The sequence below is a fragment of the Bufo gargarizans genome, chromosome 3, assembly GCF_014858855.1.
Source record: "Bufo gargarizans isolate SCDJY-AF-19 chromosome 3, ASM1485885v1, whole genome shotgun sequence".
In the NCBI taxonomy this organism is placed as follows: domain Eukaryota; kingdom Metazoa; phylum Chordata; class Amphibia; order Anura; family Bufonidae; genus Bufo; species Bufo gargarizans.
In genome coordinates this window covers 2,215,867-2,240,786 of record NC_058082.1, presented here as the reverse complement: position 1 = coordinate 2,240,786, position 24,920 = coordinate 2,215,867, and the positions used below count along the sequence as shown (strand labels likewise).

The 24,920-nt window shown below is 45.6% G+C and overlaps 1 protein-coding gene across 1 annotated transcript in view; it reads left to right on the top strand.

Moving 5' to 3' along the window:
* Nucleotides 1–3,548: 3,548 nt before the first annotated feature.
* LOC122931297 (transient receptor potential cation channel subfamily M member 2-like) overlaps nucleotides 3,549–24,920 on the top strand; it is a 136,884-nt gene continuing 115,512 nt past the window's right edge. Inside the window, exons 1-4 of the mRNA XM_044285362.1 lie at nucleotides 3,549–3,739; nucleotides 4,641–4,723; nucleotides 8,487–8,649; nucleotides 8,838–9,018. Coding sequence (XP_044141297.1) covers nucleotides 3,584–3,739; nucleotides 4,641–4,723; nucleotides 8,487–8,649; nucleotides 8,838–9,018 — 583 coding nt within the window. The 5' untranslated portion in view covers nucleotides 3,549–3,583. The remainder of the gene's footprint in view (nucleotides 3,740–4,640; nucleotides 4,724–8,486; nucleotides 8,650–8,837; nucleotides 9,019–24,920) is intronic.

The window sequence follows — 24,920 nt, the reverse complement described above, 5'->3', positions numbered from 1 at the left end:
TATATGTGTGTTTTCCCTTCTGTGTGCTGGAAGGGTTAACTTCCTTCCCAGTGTGTGTGATGTCACTGGGTGTGGTTGACCGGTGGGTGTGGCATTTTGGCCTATATAGCCTGAGTCTCTTGCAGGCTTCAGTAGGTTGCTTCAGCCCTGCTAGCTGGAGCAGCCGCCTGTGTATTTGATCTGCCTGTGAGAGCCACCACTGTGGTCATAAGTATAAGTATAAGTTTAAGTTTATGTTCAGTTTGTCTTTGTCTGTGTGATGTTCGGTTTATGCTTTCTTGTATATTTCTGTGCTGCCATGTATCTGGGTTCCGGTGTGTGGATGTATTTGTGGACTTCAGATTTCCTGCACACTGGTCCAGTCAGCAGGGCTGTGGCAGGTGGCTGGAACTAGTGCAGCGCCTGCCATATACATTGGTTTGCATTGGTGTTCCCCTTTTCTCTACAGCTTGGCCTTTGGGACTCCTGATCCTCCCTGTCTTGGAGGAGTGGGTTGTCCTACTCTGTCACTTAGGTCAGGGCCGACTTGAGGGCTTGTAGGGACTTTAGGTTCCGGCGTATGAGCCCTCCTACTATCAAGGTTGGCTCATACTGACAGGAGACAGGGTCAGCGTTAGGGACGCAATAGGAGGTGACCTGCTCCCTAATGCTGTGGTCCTGGCCAAGCAGCGACCGGACATCCTCTAACAACACACGGCTGAGGATTTCCCCCATCCTCAGCCGTGACAGATGGAAAGTGACCCCCAGAGACCAGTCTGATGGAAAGTGACCCCCAGAGACCAGTCTGATGGAAAGTGACCCCCAGAGACCAGTCTGATAGAAAGTGACCCCCAGAGACCAGTCTGATAGAAAGTGACCCCCCAGAGACCAGTCTGATAGAAAGTGACCCCCCAGAGACCAGTCTGATAGAAAGTGACCCCCCAGAGACCAGTCTGATAGAAAGTGACCCCCCAGAGACCAGTCTGATAGAAAGTGACCCCCCAGAGACCAGTCTGATAGAAAGTGACCCCCCAGAGACCAGTCTGATAGAAAGTGACCCCCCAGAGACCAGTCTGATAGAAAGTGACCCCCCAGAGACCAGTCTGATAGAAAGTGACCCCCCAGAGACCAGTCTGATACAAAGTGACCCCCCAGAGACCAGTCTGATACAAAGTGAACCCCCATTTACTCAGTGAAATGGCTTCAGTGGTTGTGATTGCGCGGGGGCTGTATCCCCAATGCCGCGCCCCCCCCTGATAGAAAGTGACCCCCCAGAGACCAGTCTGATAGAAAGTGACCCCCCAGAGACCAGTCTGATAGAAAGTGACCCCCCAGAGACCAGTCTGATAGAAAGTGACCCCCCAGAGACCAGTCTGATAGAAAGTGACCCCCCAGAGACCAGTCTGATAGAAAGTGACCCCCAGAGACCAGTCTGATAGAAAGTGACCCCCCCAGAGACCAGTCTGATAGAAAGTGACCCCCCAGAGACCAGTCTGATAGAAAGTGACCCCCCAGAGACCAGTCTGATAGAAAGTGACCCCCCAGAGACCAGTCTGATAGAAAGTGACCCCCCAGAGACCAGTCTGATAGAAAGTGACCCCCCAGAGACCAGTCTGATAGAAAGTGACCCCAAGAGACCAGTCTGATAGAAAGTGACCCCCCAGAGACCAGTCTGATAGAAAGTGACCCCCCAGAGACCAGTCTGATAGAAAGTGACCCCCCAGAGACCAGTCTGATAGAAAGTGACCCCCCAGAGACCAGTCTGATAGAAAGTGACCCCCCCAGAGACCAGTCTGATAGAAAGTGACCCCCCAGAGACCAGTCTGATAGAAAGTGACCCCCCAGAGACCAGTCTGATAGAAAGTGACCCCCCCCAGAGACCAGTCTGATAGAAAGTGACCCCCCAGAGACCAGTCTGATAGAAAGCGACCCCCCAGAGACCAGTCTGATAGAAAGCGACCCCCCAGAGACCAGTCTGATAGAAAGTGACCCCCCAGAGACCAGTCTGATAGAAAGTGACCCCCCAGAGACCAGTCTGATAGAAAGTGACCCCCCAGAGACCAGTCTGATAGAAAGTGACCCCCCAGAGACCAGTCTGATAGAAAGTGACCCCCCAGAGACCAGTCTGATAGAAAGTGACCCCCCAGAGACCAGTCTGATAGAAAGTGACCCCCCAGAGACCAGTCTGATAGAAAGTGACCCCCCAGAGACCAGTCTGATAGAAAGTGACCCCCCCAGAGACCAGTCTGATAGAAAGTGACCCCCCAGAGACCAGTCTGATAGAAAGTGACCCCCCAGAGACCAGTCTGATAGAAAGTGACCCCCCCAGAGACCAGTCTGATAGAAAGTGACCCCCCAGAGACCAGTCTGATAGAAAGCGACCCCCCAGAGACCAGTCTGATAGAAAGTGACCCCCCAGAGACCAGTCTGATAGAAAGTGACCCCCCCAGAGACCAGTCTGATAGAAAGTGACCCCCCAGAGACCAGTCTGATAGAAAGTGACCCCCCAGAGACCAGTCTGATAGAAAGTGACCCCCCAGAGACCAGTCTGATAGAAAGTGACCCCCCAGAGACCAGTCTGATACAAAGTGACCCCCCAGAGACCAGTCTGATACAAAGTGAACCCCCATTTACTCAGTGAAATGGCTTCAGTGGTTGTGATTGCGCGGGGGCTGTATCCCCAATGCCGCGCCCCCCCCCCCCGGTCTGGCCCCAACAGACGCCATAAAATCATGATTTATTTTCTGCAAAACACTGATGTATTGCTGTAAGCAATTGACCCCCAATAATATATGGAAGCTGCTGAGGATCCGATCCGGAGACATACGGTATATATGTGTAGGACGGAGCGGCTGCCGGGCCTGGCCTTAGACAGCGATCTTCAGTAGCCACAGGAGTGAGGGTTGCATGGGGGGGGGGGGAGTCCTTCCAAAGTCTGCTGAGGGCCCCCTCTGTTATAGTGACGCCACTGTATTATAGGATTCTGAGGGTCGTTTACAAACAGTTTTATGCCAGTTTTTTGCTTAAAGATAAGTCGCCAGATGCCTTTGTGCGACATTTTGAACACCCGTCCAAGAATGGAGTTTGTGGCTGCATGTGATGTGCTGTATGATGTCACTTACTGGTGGAGTCACTTACCTGCTGCATATACTGAATGTTGTGTCGTCTTAGTTGTATCCTTAAATGTTAATTACCTTACGGTACAAACTTACACTGGCGCTGGTCGGTAGAAATATAACAAATCGAGTGGAGTGGCTAGATGAATGTTCCGGGTTCCCGTTCCTGTGTGTAGGTGAGCAGTGAAGATTTACTTTTCCTTACACTTCCCTACACACAGGAACGGGAACCCGGAACATTCATCTAGCCACTCCACTCGATTTGTTATATTTCTACCGACCAGCGTCAGTGTAAGTTTGTACCGTAAGGTAATTAACATTTAACCAATTTTGTATCCTGGGCGGCAGCAGCAAAGCCCATTATATACACCGTGCAGCGGACCTCAAATTGGAGGTTGGTGGATTTCTTGTATGGGAGAGTGTTCTAGATTTTCTTAGTTGTATCCTGCTTATGTTGTAGTCTCCTCATCGTATGGACCTCAGACATTATGGGGAACACAAAGACTAAAATCAAAGGCACAGAACAGGTGGACGGGGCAGAGCTGCGGCAGACGAGGAATAACCTACAGTCTCCGTATCGTCCTGCTACTGCTGATGCCAAGAAGAAGAAGAAGGCATCACCACAGTTCCTGGATGGATCCAAGGTGAAATGTTTCCAATAAAAGCCACAATATTTATCATAGAATCTTACTCTGCTCCCTTATTGTCAGAGGGTGAAGCTGGGACAAAATATGGAGCTCTGAACCCCTACGTTGGATTCTTATATGAAATACAGAGGTGTCAGGATTCAGAACTTTGCCCCACATCTCTGCACTTATCCTGAGATCCTGGTGACCCCTTCTCCTTTCTGTCCTCAGATCTCATCAGGAGGCGACGGAAACTTTCTGCAATGAAATGTTCTCCTATGGATCCTAAGGGAAAATTCTGATTAGAATGATCCAAACAAAGCACATAGGGTGTAATATCATATGTGTCCAAACCCCCCAGGACTGGCAGGAGTCCGATAAAGTGCAAGACTAGTACCCACTGGTATCTGGACACCACAAGGATGTCGGCCCCAGCCCTCGTGGCCATCCTATCCCACTCTAGTGGTGAGCCTCCTGGCCACCCTGGATGATATGAGCTCATAATTTTCCTGGTCACAACAGCCTCTCAATCCATCTTATCAGCTGCTCACACTTGAACCCCCCTATTAACAGAAGGCTATAATCAGGACAATACATATTGTAGACCATTGACCTCTTGTATATAACCACCCTGAAGCAATGTGTGAAGCTCTTTTCCAGTTGCCATACCTCACATGATCCATGACATACTGTAATATGTCTCAGGAGAGTGCTCTAGAGGCTTCTGCCATCTTCTGACCTAAGCTCTTCTTATGTGAACGTCTTCCTTGAGAACTGTCTGATCTTTTCAATCTCTCTTCTCAGTTTTCTGGATATTTTTGGTTTGTTCTCAGCTCCTCTGTTCTGGTCAGACTGGAGACCTCATTGTCACTGCTGGCTCTTGGGCTTCACTGTCTTATACCTTTACCTTATTTTGTAGGTCGATGTTCTCAACTCATGGGTTTCAAAGCATATTAAGAAGAAAGAATGTGTGGCTTTTACCCCCAGGTCAACGGGAGAGGAGTGAGTAATGATGTATACAGTTCTGGTGGTGGAAACCTTGATTCGCCTCTGAATGTTTTTTTTTTTATGTTCTTATTACTCTCTGTCTATATACTGTAGAGGCTTCTTCATTTTCATAGAATTTACCATTGATGGTTGAGTTTCTTCCTCACAGTGATGGAGCACTGAGAGGGCTTCATACATCCCTGAAGGTGACCATATACATTAGATGAATATCATATCAGCCCACTCCACTGATCTCAGCCAGAACGGCCAACCATCTAAAAATTATGTTCCAACTCTCCTGCAATGTTGGGAAAAAGAAAGATTGTGAATGCTGGGTATTAACCTGCAAATCATTTGTCCTAAAGACATTTCAGTGACGCAATGGAAAAATGGACGTCATCTATTACTTTATGGATAAGATATATAGATGACGTGTTCATCCTGTGGAATGGTACCAGTACGGCTTTCAACAACTTTGTGAGCGAACTCAATCAAAATGATCTGGGTCTATTCTTCACGAGCGAGATCAACAACATGCAATTAACGTTCCTGGACCTATGTATCAATATTGACAAATCCAGAAAAATTGTAACGAAAATGTTTCGTAAACCCACGTCCACAAACACCCTACTTAGATGGGAGAGTGCACACCCCACCAAACTAAAATCCGGAATACCGAAGGGGCAATATCTGAGAGCCCGACGGAATTGCTCAGAGTGGATTGATTTCAAGAGAGCTTCCTCCGACCTACAAAAACGGTTTAGTCAGAGAGGATACCCCGGCCCCTGTCTCGCTGAGGCATATCAACATGCGTCGGCTAGTAACAGAGATGACCTTCTGGCCCCCAAAAAAAGAACTGAAGATAATAAAATAAGAATCATAGGCACCTACGATCAGGCCAATCAAGAGGTGAGAAACATCATTAGGGAGAACTGGAGTATCCTCAAATCTGACCCGATAGTGGGGCATCTCATAAGTGATTCTCCACTGATCACATATAGAAGAGGAAGCAACCTACGAGATCAACTGGTGCACAGCCTGTACAGTCCTTCAATACAATCTACATGGCTTCCAAATAGACCACCCGGCACATTCAAATGTGGCAAGTGCATTGCCTGTAAAGCCATTAAAAAGGGCAACGTGGTAAAATGCACCACCACAGGCCGAGAGTTCACAATCAGATCGTTCATAAATTGCAAGACGGTAGGAGTGATCTATGTGGCCACTTGTATTTGCCTCAAACAGTATGTGGGCAAAACGAAGAGGGAGTTCAGGAGACGTATTGGCGAACATTTGCTGAACATCACAAATGAAGATGACACGCCTATTGCCCAGCATGTGGCGGAATGCCACCCAGGAGCAAAACAGTGTATCTCTTTCCAGGGCATAGAACATGTCAGAGCATCTCCAAGAGGTGGAGATATAGACAACCTGCTACTGAGAAAAGAGGCCCAATGGACCTTCACATTACGCACAGTGAAACCGTTTGGTCTTAATGACCATATATCATATACTTGTTTCATCTGATGCAATCCTCACCGCCACCCCGTCTAATGTTCCAGGTATACAATCAATGCCACGGAAAATATGGGATAGTGGCAATCAACACACTACATGGCTACCAGAACATATGAAGATACCCAGCAAATCATCCCATATAGTTATTGTGTATGGGATTATATGCATGACTGGGTGGCAATGAAACCTCTATATGCACTAACTGTCCCAGTATACAACATATGGGACCAACAGTAATATACCTATATATATATAATTATTCAGTTGCTGGTCCACACTGTCACCTCCATCTTAGTCCCAGCTTCCAAAATATGGGACCAATAATAAATTATATATATAACTAACTGGGTGCTGGTCTTTTCTGTCCGACTATGACCCCTTATATATGTCTCCAACACTCAATGTTCCCCATTGATAGTAAGCTATATATGCCCATGATATTATATACCCACAGCAGCGATTAGCAGAGGAGATTGGTTAGAGCGGACTAGCTGAACGTCTCACCTCTTCAGGGTGACGTCACCGCCTGCCGATGAAGCTCCGCCCTGTGGGAGTGGCGAATTCGATATGAGTCTGGCGGCTGAGCGGCCGCGAGACGGCTGCAAACAAGAGTGCCGGAGGCTGTATCTCATCTGAGCTGCACGCGCGCAAACAGACGCGTGCAGCGTTCTCTCTATCAGTGGCTACAGTGTATGTTACCTAAGATATAAAGAATACTACACTAATGCCGCCGAAAATCTGTTCCTGAAGACATGTCACTACTTACATAGTGACATAGAAACGCGTCGAGCAGACGCTGTAATAGGCAGAGACGGTCTTTCCTTAGCTAGTAATGGGAGAAGAGAGATCAAAAACAATAGGGTTGTAAGTAGAGCTCAAATATAAAGCTCTCACCCACTACATCTCTATCCCATTTACTATGCCCTTTACTCATTGAGTGCGAAACATTGTTGCAGCTTACTGTTATAGCTGCCACTAATGTTATTGCTGGTTTACTTGATAAAGCATAGATAACCCCAGCACACATAAGTGAGTAACTGTTCAGTGCATCTGGTTAATAATCAGGATACGCATACCAAGCGGAATACACTGATAATTCCAGTCTTGCACGTTTTTGAAAACGTGGAGTGAGTGGCTGCACCCATACAATTGTGGGGTGAGCTACCTGTCCAGGTTTAGCCTGACGATTTCCTTGTGTGGCAGGTTCGCCACGAGTTTTAAATATATCACTAATAAAATTGTTTTTAAGCGTATATTCAGGCAGTTAAACACTAAAGACATACCCCGATAAAGATATCTAGAGGAGACAGAGGAGTCAGGAAGGGGAAGAGAAAACTGTAGCAGACACAAGGGGTCTAGAGGAGACAACAAAAGGGTCTGGAGAGGAATGAGTTATGTGGAGGCAACAGAGTTATCTGGTGAGGGCAGAGAAGTATTGAGTGGAACAAAAAAGTCCAGAGGAGGACAGACTAGTCTGGAGGGGACAGAGAAGATTTAAGAGGACAGAAGAGTCTGGAGAGGACAAAGGTGTCTGAAGAGGACAAAGGTGTTTTGAGGAAAACAGAAGAGTCTGAGGTGCCTGTAGAGGAACACACTAGTCTGGAGAGGACTGCGAAGATTAAGGGGGATGCATGAGTCTGGGGCAAAATAGTAGAGTCTGAAAGGGCCTGGTGAGTCTGGAGGGGTCAGAGTTATCTGGAGGAGACAGGAGTCTGGAGAGGGAGTGAGAGGCCTGGAGGACAACAGAAAAGTCTGTATAGGGCAGAGGTGTCTGGAGGGTAGAGAGAAGACTCCAGAGGACAGAGGGTTCTAGAGCGGTACCGAGAGGCCAGGATATGTCTGGGAGGGGACAGAGAGAAGCTTGGAGAGGACAAAGGTGTCTGGGGGGACTGAGAGGATTTGAGAGGACAGAGGGGTTTGGAGGAGACAGAGAAGACTTGAGAGGACAGAGGGGTCTGGATGGGATAGAGAATATTCGAGAGGACATACAAGTCTGCAGCGGTACAGTGGCTTCTGGAGGAATACAGAAGAGTCAGCAGGGGTATAGAGGAGTTTGGAGGGGCAGGGGATTCTGGCTAGGCCTTTTTTATCTCTCTAATATATGTATGATTGCCTGAAACCTGCGTCCATGTGTATGGGGGATCAGGAGGAATAGCTGTTGGCTGAACAAGTATTCACTAGTCTGCTATGTAAAGTCTTGAATCGTTGAGGTACAGCTATCAAGAAATAGGTTTTTCGTTACCACTGTTTTCCCTCTCAGAGACATCTGTGGCTGTGGTCACACCAGAGAACGGCATTTCCATGTTTTGGAAATGAAAGTGGCACCTGGAACCTCATGGGACCCTCAGAAACATGTCAAAGAATTTCCTAGTGATTCTCACGGGGACATGACTTTCTCTGGAACCACAAGAACCTGGGCAAAGGTAAGGTTCTAGTAGGTCTTCCTATAAGGATCAATCCCTGTGGTGCTCGATGTGGTAAATTATTTGGGGTTTGGGGCCTGTCACTAACCCACGGTTGGCTTTAGTTCTTTTTGTGTACCCTCCCTGACATTAATGGACTTTTACAGCTACTTTTCTACTACTGATGCCTTAAACTGCATTCCTTCCAGTATGTGCGCGCCTCATGTGACACGAACCCCAGTGTGTTATTTGAACTTATGACACAGCAATGGGGGCTCAGCGTGCCCAGCCTGCTGATATCTGTGACCGGAGGAGCGAAGAACTTCAACATAAGCCCAAGACTGAAGAACGAGTTTAGCTGGGGTCTGGTGAAAGCAGCACAGAGTACAGGTGAGATGGCTCAGGTCATGAGCTCCCCCATAGAGGTGCATTGAAACTTCCTATTATCACAGTACTTCTAGGTATCACACAAAAAAAACTAAAAAACTAAAACCGAGAGAGTGGTATAGAAATGTGTGTTTCTGAATAATACAGTATATATGCGTTGTCTAATGGGTACTCTTTTTCATTATGGGGAGCTCATGGTACAGAGAGTATGCTTGAGGAGATGCCCCTACTATGACCATTAGCTGAGTACATGTGAGCAGTATTGTAGTCCAGGTGATGCGCCTGATACGTCAAGTATGTGTGCACAGTATTGTAAACCAGATGATGCCCCTCTGCGTTTCTGGGAAAGATATTCAAATTGAGTTTCCTAAACCTATCTGATGTTGGCAGACATTAGACAGGATAATTTGCATCTATCTCACCCAGAAATCCAGAAGAGCATTGTCTATCCTACAATAGTCATCACATGTATCAACTGGTCTCCATAATAGAAATAGTACCCACCCAGAGGTACCTCCTAAGGCCTTGCAACTAGAAAAGCTGTTCTCATCTGCTTTTTCAAATTAAAGGGGTTGTCTTCACATCCACAAGTGGCATTTATCATGTAGAGAAAGTAACACAAGGCATTTACAAAGGTATATTTATTATTAATATAGCTTACTTTGCTGGCTAGACTAAGTTTTTCATTACATCATGTACTTCACATTTCCATGGTTATAACTACACTGTAATCCAGCAGTGGTGGTCATGCTTGCACACTATAGAAAAAAGCGCAAGTATCTCTGGTGGCTGGAACCATAGGAGCATACATAGGCTGGTGCTTTTTCCTATAGTGTGCAAGCACAGCTACCGATGCTGGATTGAAGGGTGGTCATAACCATGGAAATGAGAAGTTTATACTGTGATGGAAAAATAAGTCTAGCCAGCAAAGGATGCAATATGGATAATAATATACTAGAAAGTGGCTAAAACTTGGTCTACATGATATATGCCATTTGCTGAAGTGAGACAACTCCTTTAAGTGCTTTTGTCAGTAAAGAACTACTTGCAGATGTGAGGCTGACTTAGCTATTTTTCCTGCTTTGCTACATAAGCCTGTTTAAAAGGCAGGAAGGCATCTTTGCCAATCCTCTGTGTGAAAGTAAGGCAGTGCTCATTGCTGCTGTGTTCTCCTTACTGTTTTCCTACTTGCTGTTCATCTGAGCCTATCAGCTCTTTAACAAAAGCAAACCACACCTTGAACAATTTTATTTCACAGTTTTGGATGAATGACAGACACCTCCAAAGTAACATTGAACTAAAAGTGAGACAAGAGAATTACAACATCACAAAACCTTATATCTCTCAGTGAAACATGCAAGCTAGACTTCTTTCTAGAAGGACAAATTGACAAGAGAACCAGAATCAATCAAGAGAAACTTGTCCTACTTGGCTGACTTGCCTTGAGGGTTCTCTTTGGAGTGCTCTTTATCATTAGGGAGACCAAAAAACATACATGCCTGACAACACTACTATTGGTTTCTAGGAAGAGTAAATTGCATATCTTAATTCTTCTGGCATTAGTTGGATATCCCCTCTGTTCTTGTCAGGTAGCTAATTTGCATACCTTTGGCTTTTCTAGGAATGATATTCAAATTAGCTTTCCTTCCAAAACAGAAATGAATGCTAATCTTCTCTCATGTCAGCCAAATTAAAATTAAGTAAGAGACATTGTTGTTTACTTCTGCAGCGTGCCAGTCCGCAGGGGTAGAACACGTGAGGTTCACAGTGGGCTGAAGCATACAACAGTTCATGGGTTACTCACGGTTTAGCGGACGCCTCCCTGGGCCAGCAGTGCAGTGAAGGGGAGAGCAGCGCTGGATTCTCCGGGGCACACTCGGTTGCAGGGGACACCGGCCAGGTGGTGCTTGGGTTTCTGAGTGCTTGTGCGGCTGGGCCCCTGACTTAATTAGTGTCATGACGCCAGCACCTTGATGGTGCAAAATGTTGAGAGTGGTAGTAGTATGAAGTTAGAAGAATGAGGCAGGTTTAAATACAACGGTAACCTTAACTATAACCAGGTTCTTGATAACAGCTTACATCCAGTCTCTGATACACATGCAGGTTGGATGTGATGAAGCCCAGTAACAGGCTGTGCATGTAGGTATGTGTCAGGCTAGGGTGGTAAGTTATGGACTCACTGATATTCAGCTCCTTATTCTAGTTCTGTTTCTCCAGCTCTTTAATGGTGAGGCTGCCCGAAGCTAGTAAGTCCTTCACCTTGAATCCAAAGGTCCTTGAAGCCTGAATAAATGGCTGTTGTCCTTTGTGTCTTTATCCTCTCTGTATCCCTTAAACTGCCTTGCATTAAGCACAGCTAGTAACGGTACTCTCACTCCTTCACCTCCTACTCCTTCTCTCCACTGACTAATTAGGCCTCAACTACCCTATTTATACTGTGGTGCTACCCCCATCTAGTGGTGGATGTATGTAGTGCACCGACAGCCTAGTAACAGGAATTTCACATAATAATACAATACAGCATGATATTACAGATGACAAAACAGGCTGTAATCTGTAGGCTAGTGGGACACTGCACTTCTAGAAAGAGAACTAGCTTCTCAGCCTTTAGGCTAAGATCAAATGTAGAATCTGTTTGTTTCCATCCTTGGCATATGCACTGTAAGGGGGCACATATCTTGGTATATCTACTGTGAGGGGGGCACATATCTTGGCATATCTACTGTGAGGGGGAACTGGATTTTTGTCCCTAAAGGATCCTCAGGAGATTATAACAAAAATCAAACCATGGTCACCTGACCAAAAACTCCTTATCTACTGTGAGGGGGGCACATATCTGGTTATAACTACTGTGATGACACATATCTGGGCATAATTACTGTAAGGGGCACATATCTGGTATAACTACTGTGAGGGGGCACCTAACTGGGCATAGCTACTGTGAGGGGGCACATATCTGGATATAACTACTATGATGACACATATCTGGGCATAATTACTGTGAGGGGCACATAGCTGGTATAACTACTGTGAGGGGGGCACATAACTGGGCATAGCTACTGTGAGGGGGCACATATCTGGGCATAACTACTGTGAGGAGGCACATATCTAGATATAACTACTGTGGGGGGCACATATCTGGGCATAACTACTGTAAGGGGGCACATATCTGGTTATAACTACTGTGAGGGGGCACATATCTGGGCATAACTACTGTGAGGGGCACATATCTGGTATAACTACTGTGAGGGGAACATATCTGGGTATAACTAGTGTGAGGGAGCACATATCTGGGTATAACTAGTGTGAGGGAGCACATATCTGGGTATAACTACTGTGAGGGGGCACATATCTGGGCATAACTACTGTGAGGGGGCACATATCTGGGCATAACTACTGTGAGGGGGCACATATCTGGATATAACTACTGTGAGGGGCACATATCTTGGCATATCTACTGTGAGGTGGCACATATCTGGCATATCTACTGTGGGGGGGACACATATTTTGGCATATCTACTGTGAGGGGCACATATCTGGGAATAACAACTGCGAGGGGGCACATATCTGGGCATATCTACTGTCAGGGGGCACATATCTGGGTATAACTACTGTGAGGGGCACATATCTACTGTCAGGGGGCACATATCTGGTATAACTACTGTGAGGGGTACATGTCTTGGCATAACTACTGTGAGGGAGCACATATCAGGCAACAACTAATGTGAGGGGGCACATATCTGGACATAATTGCTGTAAGGAGGCACATATATGGGTATAACTACTGTGAGGGGGCACATATATTGGCATATCAACTGCGAGGGGGCACATATTTTGGCATATCTACTGTGAGGGGGCACATATCTAGGAACAACAACTATGAGGGGGCACATCTGGGCATATCTACTGTGAGGGGGCACATATCTGGGTATAACTGTGAGGGATCACATATCTGGGTATAACTACTGTGAGGGGGCACATATCTGGGTATAATTACTGTAAGGGAGCACATATCTGGATATAACTACTGTGAGGGGGCACATATCTGGACATATTTACTGTGAGGGAGCACATATCTGGCATAACTACTGTGAGGGGACACATATCTGCGTATAATTACTGTGAGGGAGCATATATCTGGGTATAACTACTGTGAGGGGAACATATCTGGGTATAACTACTGTGAGGGAGCACATATCTGGGTATAACTAGTGTGAGGGAGCACATATCTGGGCATAACTACTGTGAGGGGGCACATATCTGGGCATAACTAGTGTGAGGGGGCACATATCTGGGTATAACTAGTGTGAGGGGGCACATATCTGGGTATAATTACTGTGAGGGGGCACATATCTGGCATAACTACTGTGAGGGGGCACATATCTGGACATAACTACTGTGAGGGGCACATATCTGGGTATAATTACTGTGAGGGGGCACATATCTGGCTATAACTACTGTGAGGGGGCACATATCTGGCATAACTACTGTGAGGGGGCAAATATCTGGACATAACTACTGTGAGGGGCACATATCTGGGTATAATTACTGTGATGGGGCACATATCTGGCTATAACTACTGTGAGGGGGCACATATCTGGGTAAAATTACTGTGAGGGATCACATATCTGGCATAACTACTGTGAGGGGGCACATATCTGGTATAACTACTGTGAGGGAGCAGATATCTGGCTATAACTAATAAAAAATTCCTTCCCGACTCCAATCAGAATAACTCCCTGGATCAACGACCCCTCTCTAGTAGCTATAGCCTGTAATATTATTACACTCCAGAAATACATCCAGGCCCCTCCTGAATTCCTTTATTGTACTCACCATCACCACCTCCTCAGGCAGAGAGTCCATAGTCTCACTGCTCTTACCGTATAGAGTCCATAGTCTCACTGCTCTTACAGTACAGAGTCCATAGTCTCACTGCTCTTACAGTAAAGAATCCATAGTCTCACTGCTCTTACAGTACAGAGTCCATAGTCTCACTGCTCTTACAGTACAGAGTCCATAGTCTCACTGCTCTTACAGTACAGAGTCCATAGTCTCACTGCTCTTACCGTATAGAGTCCATAGTCTCACTGCTCTTACAGTAAAGAGTCCATAGTCTCACTGCTCTTACAGTAAAGAGTCTATAGTCTCACTGCTCTTACAGTAAAGAGTCCATAGTCTCACTGCTCTTACAGTAAAGAGTCCATAGTCTCACTGCTCTTACTGTAAAGAGTCCATAGTCTCACTGCTCTTACAGTATAGAGTCCATAGTCTCACTGCTCTTACAGTAGAGTCCATAGTCTCACTGCTCTTACCGTATAGAGTCCATAGTCTCACTGCTCTTACAGTAAAGAGTCCATAGTCTAACCGTTCTTACAGTAAAGAGTCCATAGTCTCACTGCTCTTACAGTAAAGAGTCCATAGTCTCACTGCTCTTACAGTATAGAGTCCATAGTCTCACTGCTCTTACCGTAAAGAGTCCATAGTCTCACTGCTCTTACAGTAAAGAGTCCATAGTCTCACTGCTCTTACAGTATAGTCCATAGTCATCACTGCTCTTACAGTACAGAGTCCATAGTCTCACTGCTCTTACAAGTAAAGAGTCATAGTCTCACTGCTCTTACAGTAAAGAGTCCATAGTATCACTGCTCTTACAGTAAAGAGTCCATAGTCTCACTGCTCTTACAGTAAAGAGTCCATAGTCTCACTGCTCTTACAGTAAAGAGTCCATAGTCTCACTGCTCTTACAGTATAAGAGTCCATAGTCTCACTGCTCTTACAGTAAAGAGTCCATAGTCCTCACTGCTCTTACAGTAGAGTCATAGTCTCACTGCTCTTACAGTATAGAGTCCATAGTCTCACTGCTCTTACAGTAAAGAGTCATATCTCACTGCTCTTACAGTAGAGTCCATTAGTCTCACTGCTCTTACCGTATAGAGTCCCATAGTCTCACTGCTCTACAGTAAAGAGTCCATATCTAACCGTTCTTACAGTAAAGAGTCCATAGTCTCACCGGCTCTTACAGTAAGAGTCCATAGTCTCACTGCTCTTACAGTAAAGAGTCCATAGTCTTACTGCTCTTACAGTAAAGAGTCCATAGTCTTACTGCTCTTACAGTAAAGAGTCCATAGTCTCACTGCTCTTACAGTAAAGAGTCCACAGTCTCACTGCTCTTACAGTGAAGAGTCCATAGTCTCACTGCTCTTACAGTATAGAGTCCATAGTCTCACTGCTCTTACAGTAAAGAGTCCATAGTCTCACTGCTCTTACAGTATAGAGTCCATAGTCTCACTGCTCTTACAGTAAAATCCTAGATCCCTTTCCATGTCAGTGTTACCCAGTGTTTTACCATTTAGTATGTACGGGTGACTTGCATTATTCCTTCCCATGTGCATAACTTTACATTTGTCAGTGTTAAACCTCATCTGCCACTTCTCTGCCCAAGCCTCCAATCTATCCAGATCCCTCTGTAGCAGTATACTGTCCTCTGTAGTATATATGCAGTATACTGTCCTCTTCAGTGTTAATTACTGTATACAGTTTAGTGTTGTAAAGGAACTCCAGACACCCCAACTGCGTACCTTCGTTGATGGATGCTCCCGAGGACTCCAAGCACTCCGCTCGACACCGATACCACAGGAACCAGGAACAGGAACAGCTCTTACAAGAGCTAGGAGTAATAGCGAGGGGAGTATACACGTATAGCAATCCCCACACACATGAGACGAGGCTCTATGTTGAATGTAAAACAGCAACTCTTTAATGGGTTATTTTTCAGCCTTTTATGCAGGTCTCTTAGCAAGGGACACTCCCCCTGGGGCCCTTGTAGAAGACTGTGACAGTTTATATTTTAGCCAATCACATGCATTACATCCCTCTGTCTGTAATGCAATCAACAAAATACAATGAGCATTGTCTTTGATGCAATTAACTAACACACTGGCATTGTCTGAGACGCAATTAACTAACACACTGGCATTGTCTGAGACGCAATTAACTAACACACTGGCATTGTCTGATATGCAATTAACTAACACACTGGCATTGTCTGAGATGCAAATAACAAAATACAATTACCAAGCATAATGGGCTAACTTAATAACTCACAGACAGAAAACACACATTTTTCCCAAAACCCCAAAAACACCTCAAAACCCCACATAGCCCCATAATGTATACATCCATGGATAGCTCTGATCTGGGTGAACAACATATCCAAAAAATCACCCAAATCTGAGCAGGGGTTCCCGAATTCCATGGAAGTCACATTCGGCCGGCCGCAAGCATGTCTTTCCTGCCCAAAACAGTTCCACAGATTTAAGCTGTGCGGCCGGTCTGTCTTCTCCTTCAAAGTTAGTATGCGCCATAATCCTGGGGCAAGAGGCTGGCAAACAGGCCCCTCCAAAACCCAGTGGCGAGGTTGGTTTCGCCACAAGTGTCATCTGTGAAAATTGATATTTTACTATGCAAGCCTTCTACAAGATCATTAATAAATATATTAAAGAGAATAGGGCCCAATACTGAGCCTTGAGGTACCCCACTAGTGACAGTGGCCCAATCTGAGTGTGTACAGCTAATAACCACCCTCTGTTTTATATCCCTCAGCCAGTTACTTACCCACATACAGACGTTTTCTCCCAGTCCAAGCTACTGTGAGGGGGCACATATCTGGTATAACTACTATGAGGGGGCACATATCTGGATATAACTACTGTGAGGGGGCACATATCTGGATATAACTACTGTGAGGGGGCACATATCTGGATATAACTGGTGTGAGGAGGTACATATCTGGCATAACTACTGTGAGGGGGGCTCATATCTGGGTATAATTACTGTGAGGGAGCACATATCTGGATATAACTACTGTGAGGGGGCACATATCTGGCATAACTACTGTGAGGGGGCACATATCTGGCATAACTACTGTGAGGGGGCACATATCTGGGTATAATTACTGTGAGGGAGCACATATCTGGTATAACTACTGTGAGGGGGCACATATCTGGATATAACTACTGTGAGGGGGCACATATCTGGGTATAACTACTGTGAGGGGGCACATATCTGGGTATAACTACTGTGAGGGGGCACATATCTGGCTATAACTACTGTGAGGGGGCACATATCTGGATATAACTACTGTGAGGGGGCACATATCTGGCATAACTACTGTGAGGGGGCACATATCTGGGTATAATTACTGTGAGGGAGCACATATCTGGTATAACTGCTGTGAGGGGGCACATATCTGGATATAACTGCTGTGAGGGGGCACATATCTGGATATAACTACTGTGAGGGGGCACATATCTGGCATAACTACTGTGAGGGGGCACATATCTGGGTATAATTACTGTGAGGGAGCACATATCTGGTATAACTACTGTGAGGGGGCACATATCTGGATATAACTACTGTGAGGGGGCACATATCTGGGTATAACTACTGTGAGGGGGCACATATCTGGGTATAACTACTGTGAGGGGGCAGATATCTGGCTATAACTACTGTGAGGGGCACATATCTGGATATAACTACTGTGAGGGGGCACATATCTGGCATAACTACTGTGAGGGGGCACATATCTGGGTATAATTACTGTGAGGGAGCACATATCTGGTATAATTACTGTGAGGGAGCACATATCTGGGCATATCTACTGTGAGGTGGCACATATCTGGCATATCTACTGTGGGGGGGACACATATTTTGGCATATCTACTGTGAGGGGCACATATCTGGGAATAACAACTGCGAGGGGGCACATATCTGGGCATATCTACTGTCAGGGGGCACATATCTGGGTATAACTACTGTGAGGGGCACATATCTACTGTCAGGGGGTACATATCTGGTATAACTACTGTGAGGGGTACATGTCTTGGCATAACTACTGTGAGGGAGCACATATCAGGCAACAACTAATGTGAGGGGGCACATATCTGGACATAATTGCTGTAAGGAGGCACATATATGGGTATAACTACTGTGAGGGGGCACATATATTGGCATATCAACTGCGAGGGGGCACATATTTTGGCATATCTACTGTGAGGGGGCACATATCTAGGAACAACAACTTTGAGGGGGCACATCTGGGCATATCTACTGTGAGGGGGCACATATCTGGGTATAACTGTGAGGGATCACATATCTGGGTATAACTACTGTGAGGGGGCACATATCTGGGTATAATTACTGTAAGGGAGCACATATCTGGATATAACTACTGTGAGGGGGCACATATCTGGACATATTTACTGTGAGGGAGCACATATCTGGCATAACTACTGTGAGGGGACACATATCTGCGTATAATTACTGTGAGGGAGCATATATCTGGGTATAACTACTGTGAGGGGAACATATCTGGGTATAACTACTGTGAGGGAGCACATATCTGGGTATAACTAGTGTGAGGGAGCACATATCTGGGCATAACTACTGTGAGGGGGCACATATCTGGGCATAACTAGTGTGAGGGGGCACATATCTGGGTATAACTAGTGTGAGGGGGCACATATCTGGGTATAATTACTGTGAGGGGGCACATATCTGGCATAACTACTGTGAGGGGGCACATATCTGGACATAACTACTGTGAGGGGCACATATCTGGGTATAATTACTGTGAGGGGGCACATATCTGGATATAACTACTGTGAGGGGGGCTCATATCTGGGTATAATTACTGTGAGGGAGCACATATCTGGATATAACTACTGTGAGGGGGCACATATCTGGCATAACTACTGTGAGGGGGCACATATCTGGCATAACTACTGTGAGGGGGCACATATCTGGGTATAATTACTGTGAGGGAGCACATATCTGGTATAACTACTGTGAGGGGGCACATATCTGGATATAACTACTGTGAGGGGGCACATATCTGGGTATAACTACTGTGAGGGGGCACATATCTGGGTATAACTACTGTGAGGGGGCACATATCTGGCTATAACTACTGTGAGGGGGCACATATCTGGATATAACTACTGTGAGGGGGCACATATCTGGCATAACTACTGTGAGGGGGCACATATCTGGGTATAATTACTGTGAGGGAGCACATATCTGGTATAACTGCTGTGAGGGGGCACATATCTGGATATAACTGCTGTGAGGGGGCACATATCTGGATATAACTACTGTGAGGGGGCACATATCTGGCATAACTACTGTGAGGGGGCACATATCTGGGTATAATTACTGTGAGGGAGCACATATCTGGTATAACTACTGTGAGGGGGCACATATCTGGATATAACTACTGTGAGGGGGCACATATCTGGGTATAACTACTGTGAGGGGGCACATATCTGGGTATAACTACTGTGAGGGGGCAGATATCTGGCTATAACTACTGTGAGGGGCACATATCTGGATATAACTACTGTGAGGGGGGCACATATCTGGCATAACTACTGTGAGGGGGCACATATCTGGGTATAATTACTGTGAGGGAGCACATATCTGGTATAATTACTGTGAGGGAGCACATATCTGGGCATATCTACTGTGAGGTGGCACATATCTGGCATATCTACTGTGGGGGGGACACATATTTTGGCATATCTACTGTGAGGGGCACATATCTGGGAATAACAACTGCGAGGGGGCACATATCTGGGCATATCTACTGTCAGGGGGCACATATCTGGGTATAACTACTGTGAGGGGCACATATCTACTGTCAGGGGGCACATATCTGGTATAACTACTGTGAGGGGTACATGTCTTGGCATAACTACTGTGAGGGAGCACATATCAGGCAACAACTAATGTGAGGGGGCACATATCTGGACATAATTGCTGTAAGGAGGCACATATATGGGTATAACTACTGTGAGGGGGCACATATATTGGCATATCAACTGCGAGGGGGCACATATTTTGGCATATCTACTGTGAGGGGGCACATATCTAGGAACAACAACTATGAGGGGGCACATCTGGGCATATCTACTGTGAGGGGGCACATATCTGGGTATAACTGTGAGGGATCACATATCTGGGTATAACTACTGTGAGGGGGCACATATCTGGGTATAATTACTGTAAGGGAGCACATATCTGGATATAACTACTGTGAGGGGGCACATATCTGGACATATTTACTGTGAGGGAGCACATATCTGGCATAACTACTGTGAGGGGACACATATCTGCGTATAATTACTGTGAGGGAGCATATATCTGGGTATAACTACTGTGAGGGGAACATATCTGGGTATAACTACTGTGAGGGAGCACATATCTGGGTATAACTAGTGTGAGGGAGCACATATCTGGGCATAACTACTGTGAGGGGGCACATATCTGGGCATAACTAGTGTGAGGGGGCACATATCTGGGTATAACTAGTGTGAGGGGGCACATATCTGGGTATAATTACTGTGAGGGGGCACATATCTGGCATAACTACTGTGAGGGGGCACATATCTGGACATAACTACTGTGAGGGGCACATATCTGGGTATAATTACTGTGAGGGGGCACATATCTGGCTATAACTACTGTGAGGGGGCACATATCTGGCATAACTACTGTGAGGGGGCAAATATCTGGACATAACTACTGTGAGGGGCACATATCTGGGTATAATTACTGTGATGGGGCACATATCTGGCTATAACTACTGTGAGGGGGCACATATCTGGGTAAAATTACTGTGAGGGATCACATATCTGGCATAACTACTGTGAGGGGGCACATATCTGGTATAACTACTGTGAGGGAGCAGATATCTGGCTATAACTAATAAAAAAATTCCTTCCCGACTCCAATCAGAATAACTCCCTGGATCAACGACCCCTCTCTAGTAGCTATAGCCTGTAATATTATTACACTCCAGAAATACATCCAGGCCCCTCCTGAATTCCTTTATTGTACTCACCATCACCACCTCCTCAGGCAGAGAGTCCATAGTCTCACTGCTCTTACCGTATAGAGTCCATAGTCTCACTGCTCTTACAGTACAGAGTCCATAGTCTCACTGCTCTTACCGTATAGAGTCCATAGTCTCACTGCTCTTACAGTAAAGAGTCCATAGTCTCACTGCTCTTACAGTAAAGAGTCTATAGTCTCACTGCTCTTACAGTAAAGAGTCCATAGTCTAACTGCTCTTACAGTAAAGAGTCCATAGTCTCACTGCTCTTACTGTAAAGAGTCCATAGTCTCACTGCTCTTACAGTATAGAGTCCATAGTCTCACTGCTCTTACAGTAAAGAGTCCATAGTCTCACTGCTCTTACAGTAAAGAGTCCATAGTCTCACTGCTCTTACAGTATAGAGTCCATAGTCTCACTGCTCTTACCGTAAAGAGTCCATAGTCTCACTGCTCTTACAGTAAAGAGTCCATAGTCTCACTGCTCTTACAGTATAGTCCATAGTCTCACTGCTCTTACAGTACAGAGTCCATAGTCTCACTGCTCTTACAATACAGAGTCCATAGTCTCACTGCTCTTACAGTAAAGAGTCCACAGTATCACTGCTCTTACAGTAAAGAGTCCATAGTCTCACTGCTCTTACAGTAAAGAGTCCATAGTCTCACTGCTCTTACAGTAAAGAGTCCATAGTCTCACTGCTCTTACAGTAAAGAGTCCATAGTCTCACTGCTCTTACAGTATAGAGTCCATAGTCTCACTGCTCTTACAGTAGAGTCCATAGTCTCACTGCTCTTACAGTATAGAGTCCATAGTCTCACTGCTCTTACAGTAAAGAGTCCATAGTCTCACTGCTCTTACAGTAGAGTCCATAGTCTCACTGCTCTTACCGTATAGAGTCCATAGTCTCACTGCTCTTACAGTAAAGAGTCCATAGTCTAACCGTTCTTACAGTAAAGAGTCCATAGTCTCACCGCTCTTACAGTAAAGAGTCCATAGTCTCACCGCTCTTACAGTAAAGAGTCCATAGTCTCACTGCTCTTACAGTAAAGAGTCCATAGTCTTACTGCTCTTACAGTAAAGAGTCCATAGTCTTACTGCTCTTACAGTAAAGAGTCCATAGTCTCACTGCTCTTACAGTAAAGAGTCCACAGTCTCACTGCTCTTACAGTGAAGAGTCCATAGTCTCACTGCTCTTACAGTATAGAGTCCATAGTCCTCACTGCTCTTACAGTAAAGAGTCCATAGTCTAACTGCTCTTACAGTACAGAGTCCATAGTCTCACTGCTCTTACAGTACAGAGTCCATAGTCTCACTGCTCTTACAGTATAGAGTCCATAGTCTCACTGCTCTTACAGTAAAGAGTCCATAGTCCTCACTGCTCTTACAGTAAAGAGTCCATAGTCTCACTGCTCTTACAGTAAAGAGTCCATAGTCTTACTGCTCTTACAGTAGAGTCCATAGTCTCACTGCTCTTACAGTATAGAGTCCATAGTCTCACTGCTCTTACAGTAAAATCCTAGATCCCTTTCCATGTCAGTGTTACCCAGTGTTTTACCATTTAGTATGTACGGGTGACTTGCATTATTCCTTCCCATGTGCATAACTTTACATTTGTCAGTGTTAAACCTCATCTGCCACTTCTCTGCCCAAGCCTCCAATCTATCCAGATCCCTCTGTAGCAGTATACTGTCCTCTGCAGCATATACAGTATACTGTCCTCTGTAGTATATATGCAGTATACTGTCCTCTTCAGTGTTAATTACTGTATACAGTTTAGTGTTGTAAAGGAACTCCAGACACCCCAACTGCGTACCTTCGTTGATGGATGCTCCCGAGGACTCCAAGCACTCCGCTCGACACCGATACCACAGGAACCAGGAACAGGAACAGCTCTTACAAGAGCTAGGAGTAATAGCGAGGGGAGTATACACGTATAGCAATCCCCACACACATGAGACGAGGCTCTATGTTGAATGTAAAACAGCAACTCTTTAATGGGTTATTTTTCAGCCTTTTATGCAGGTCTCTTAGCAAGGGACACTCCCCCTGGGGCCCTTGTAGAAGACTGTGACAGTTTATATTTTAGCCAATCACATGCATTACATCCCTCTGTCTGTAATGCAATCAACAAAATACAATGAGCATTGTCTTTGATGCAATTAACTAACACACTGGCATTGTCTGAGACGCAATTAACTAACACACTGGCATTGTCTGAGACGCAATTAACTAACACACTGGCATTGTCTGATATGCAATTAACTAACACACTGGCATTGTCTGAGATGCAAATAACAAAATACAATTACCAAGCATAATGGGCTAACTTAATAACTCACAGACAGAAAACACACATTTTTCCCAAAACCCCAAAAACACCTCAAAACCCCACATAGCCCCATAATGTATACATCCATGGCATAACTACTGTGAGGGGGCACATATCTGGCATAACTACTGTGAGGGGGCACATATCTGGGTATAATTACTGTGAGGGAGCACATATCTGGTATAACTACTGTGAGGGGGCACATATCTGGATATAACTACTGTGAGGGGGCACATATCTGGGTATAACTACTGTGAGGGGGCACATATCTGGGTATAACTACTGTGAGGGGGCACATATCTGGCTATAACTACTGTGAGGGGGCACATATCTGGATATAACTACTGTGAGGGGGCACATATCTGGCATAACTACTGTGAGGGGGCACATATCTGGGTATAATTACTGTGAGGGAGCACATATCTGGTATAACTGCTGTGAGGGGGCACATATCTGGATATAACTGCTGTGAGGGGGCACATATCTGGATATAACTACTGTGAGGGGGCACATATCTGGCATAACTACTGTGAGGGGGCACATATCTGGGTATAATTACTGTGAGGGAGCACATATCTGGTATAACTACTGTGAGGGGGCACATATCTGGATATAACTACTGTGAGGGGGCACATATCTGGGTATAACTACTGTGAGGGGGCACATATCTGGGTATAACTACTGTGAGGGGGCAGATATCTGGCTATAACTACTGTGAGGGGCACATATCTGGATATAACTACTGTGAGGGGGCACATATCTGGCATAACTACTGTGAGGGGGCACATATCTGGGTATAATTACTGTGAGGGAGCACATATCTGGTATAATTACTGTGAGGGAGCACATATCTGGGCATATCTACTGTGAGGTGGCACATATCTGGCATATCTACTGTGGGGGGGACACATATTTTGGCATATCTACTGTGAGGGGCACATATCTGGGAATAACAACTGCGAGGGGGCACATATCTGGGCATATCTACTGTCAGGGGGCACATATCTGGGTATAACTACTGTGAGGGGCACATATCTACTGTCAGGGGGCACATATCTGGTATAACTACTGTGAGGGGTACATGTCTTGGCATAACTACTGTGAGGGAGCACATATCAGGCAACAACTAATGTGAGGGGGCACATATCTGGACATAATTGCTGTAAGGAGGCACATATATGGGTATAACTACTGTGAGGGGGCACATATATTGGCATATCAACTGCGAGGGGGCACATATTTTGGCATATCTACTGTGAGGGGGCACATATCTAGGAACAACAACTATGAGGGGGCACATCTGGGCATATCTACTGTGAGGGGGCACATATCTGGGTATAACTGTGAGGGATCACATATCTGGGTATAACTACTGTGAGGGGGCACATATCTGGGTATAATTACTGTAAGGGAGCACATATCTGGATATAACTACTGTGAGGGGGCACATATCTGGACATATTTACTGTGAGGGAGCACATATCTGGCATAACTACTGTGAGGGGACACATATCTGCGTATAATTACTGTGAGGGAGCATATATCTGGGTATAACTACTGTGAGGGGAACATATCTGGGTATAACTACTGTGAGGGAGCACATATCTGGGTATAACTAGTGTGAGGGAGCACATATCTGGGCATAACTACTGTGAGGGGGCACATATCTGGGCATAACTAGTG